This window comes from Gracilinanus agilis, chromosome 3 (assembly GCF_016433145.1).
Source record: "Gracilinanus agilis isolate LMUSP501 chromosome 3, AgileGrace, whole genome shotgun sequence".
Taxonomy (NCBI): domain Eukaryota; kingdom Metazoa; phylum Chordata; class Mammalia; order Didelphimorphia; family Didelphidae; genus Gracilinanus; species Gracilinanus agilis.
Window position 1 is genome coordinate 459733842 of NC_058132.1, and position 2304 is coordinate 459736145.

General features: G+C 37.9%; 1 protein-coding gene across 1 annotated transcript; it reads left to right on the forward strand.

Annotated features, from left to right (window-relative positions):
• The first annotated feature begins 1143 nt into the window (after positions 1-1143).
• On the forward strand, positions 1144-1401 carry LOC123239681 (biogenesis of lysosome-related organelles complex 1 subunit 2-like). Its single transcript, XM_044666966.1, has one exon. The coding sequence runs from the start codon at positions 1144-1146 to the stop codon at positions 1399-1401; it is 258 nt and encodes an 85-aa protein (XP_044522901.1).
• Positions 1402-2304: the final 903 nt, after the last annotated feature.

Consider the following 2304-nt stretch of genomic DNA (forward strand, 5'->3'; position numbering starts at 1 on the left):
TTAATGTATCTTAAAACTGCCTCTCTTTCTTTCCATTTCCACTGCTACCAACCTATTCCAACCCCCTTTGCTTCTTACTTAGACAACTGTGGCAATTTCCTAAATGTTCTCCTGCCACAATCTAAGCAATTTCTTTTACCATCCCCCCCTGCAACCCCCTCTACACACACTCAAATTCAACCTCACACAACTGCCAAATTAATCTTCCTAATGCAGAAGTCTAAATATACTTGAAAACCATCAATGGCTTCCTATAACCTACTGAATTGAGACTAAATTTCACCCCCACTAGTATTCAAGGCCAAAACGATAATCCTAACCTATACAGTGTGTCTCCAAAATCTTAGTCTAATTAAATTTAAAACTGCCTTTAGATTTTGGAGACCCCCATATAGTAAATCTCTCTCACTGTTTCCCTCTTTTACTCCAGTGTCTTGACAAAGTGACCAATATCCTCTCCAAGACCAATACCATTATATGATCCTTTGATCCTATTATCTCCTTTCTTCTCCAGAAGATCCTCCCCATAATTATCTCCTCCACTTTCTTATCTTCAATCTCTCCCCATCTATTGGTTCTTTACCTGCTACTTCCAAAAAATCCCCCATTCTCCCCATTTAAAAAAACCTCAAAGATTTTTTCTCCCCTTCCTTTTCCCCCTCTCTTGCTCCTCCCCTCTTCTTTACCTCTCCTTTTCCCTCCCCTCTCTTTTTCCCTTCCCCCTCCTTTCTCTTCCCTCAGCTCTCCACCCCTTTCATCCATGCCTTTTCCTTCTTCCCTTTGTTCCTTTTCTTGTTGATATTGCTACCATTCTCCCAGTGATCCAAGCTCAAAGTGGGGAAGATGAATTGAACTCCTTCCTTTCTCTTGTTCCCCAAAGCTAATCAACTTCCACATTTTACGTATATTATATATTTATATTATGTATGTAATATATGTGATTATATATAATTATAATTAATTTATAATTTTATAATGTATTTTAATCCTCATAATGTCTCTTAAATCTGCCTCTCTTTCTTTCCAGTTCAGTTTCCAGCTATCACTATTATTCCAACCAAAGCAGTGGTGAAGATGACAGAGGAAGCCACAGAGCCCGCTGAAGTGGACATAACAAGACCATGCCAGGACGTGCTCTCCAAAATGGTCATGGATTTGAAGGGCAAGCTGATAACCACCAATGAAGACAATAAACTTCTAGAAAAGATGAGCAAACTGACTACCTTGAAGTATCTAGAGATGGAAAATGTAGTAGTAAACATAAGTAGAAACTTAAAGGACTTAAGCCAGAAATATGCTATTCTTCAGTCTTATTTGGACCAAGTTATTCTAACTGAGGAGCAGGTAGCCTACAAGCTGGAAACATATTGGAAGAAACTAGAAGAAAGTACAAGAAGTTAGAGAAGTGATGAAAGAATTCCTTAGCACAAAGACTTTAACTATAAGAATTGAAATATGTGGGATAAGACTTACCAAACTTCTGTGCTTCAATTCCATAAAAAAGGAAGCAATGCTGCTGATCCAAGGAGAATGCCAGCTCCCTTCTTTGATCAGATATGTAACTTTGTCCACCATTCATTTCTTGTTAAATTACATCCCTGGGACTTCATTGAAGTCCCCAGATTTCCTTCATTGTGTATTTTGGACCAAAGCTCAGAAATCAGAATCATCCCACTAGAGTACATCCAGATAAGAGATCTGGTCTCCCTGTCTATCACAGTACTCCTCTTCTCCTTTTTTCCCTCCTCCCCTTATTTAAGGGTCCATCTTTTACTGTAGTTCTCAATGTTACTCGCCCATTCTGAATAGCTTGTCCTTGAGCTTAAAAAATAAAATACCAATTTGTAATCTTAAAAAATAATAACAAAAACCTCATTTGCCCTTACCATTCACTCAAGCTATTATCATATCTCTGCATGCCTTTTGAGTCAATCTCCTTTCTCACTCAAAAAGTGTCTACTCTCCTTACCTCCACTTCCTCTCCTCTCATTTCTCAACCCTTTGCAGTCTTCCTCTGACCTCATAACCCAAATGATTTTCTTTCTCCAAAGTTACCATAATCTCATAATTAACAAAACATGATGGTCTTTATCATTTTTCTTGATCTGTCTATTAAATTTGATGCTCTTAACTACCCTTCTCTCTGTGTATTTTCATGATATCATTACCTTGGTTTTCCTCCAATCTGTCTAATCAATCCTTCATTGTCTATTTTGCAGAATCATTATCCATAGTATTCCCGTAACTATAGGTATAATCCAAGGTTCTGTCTATCCTAGGCCCTCTTCTCTCTCCACTCTTTTT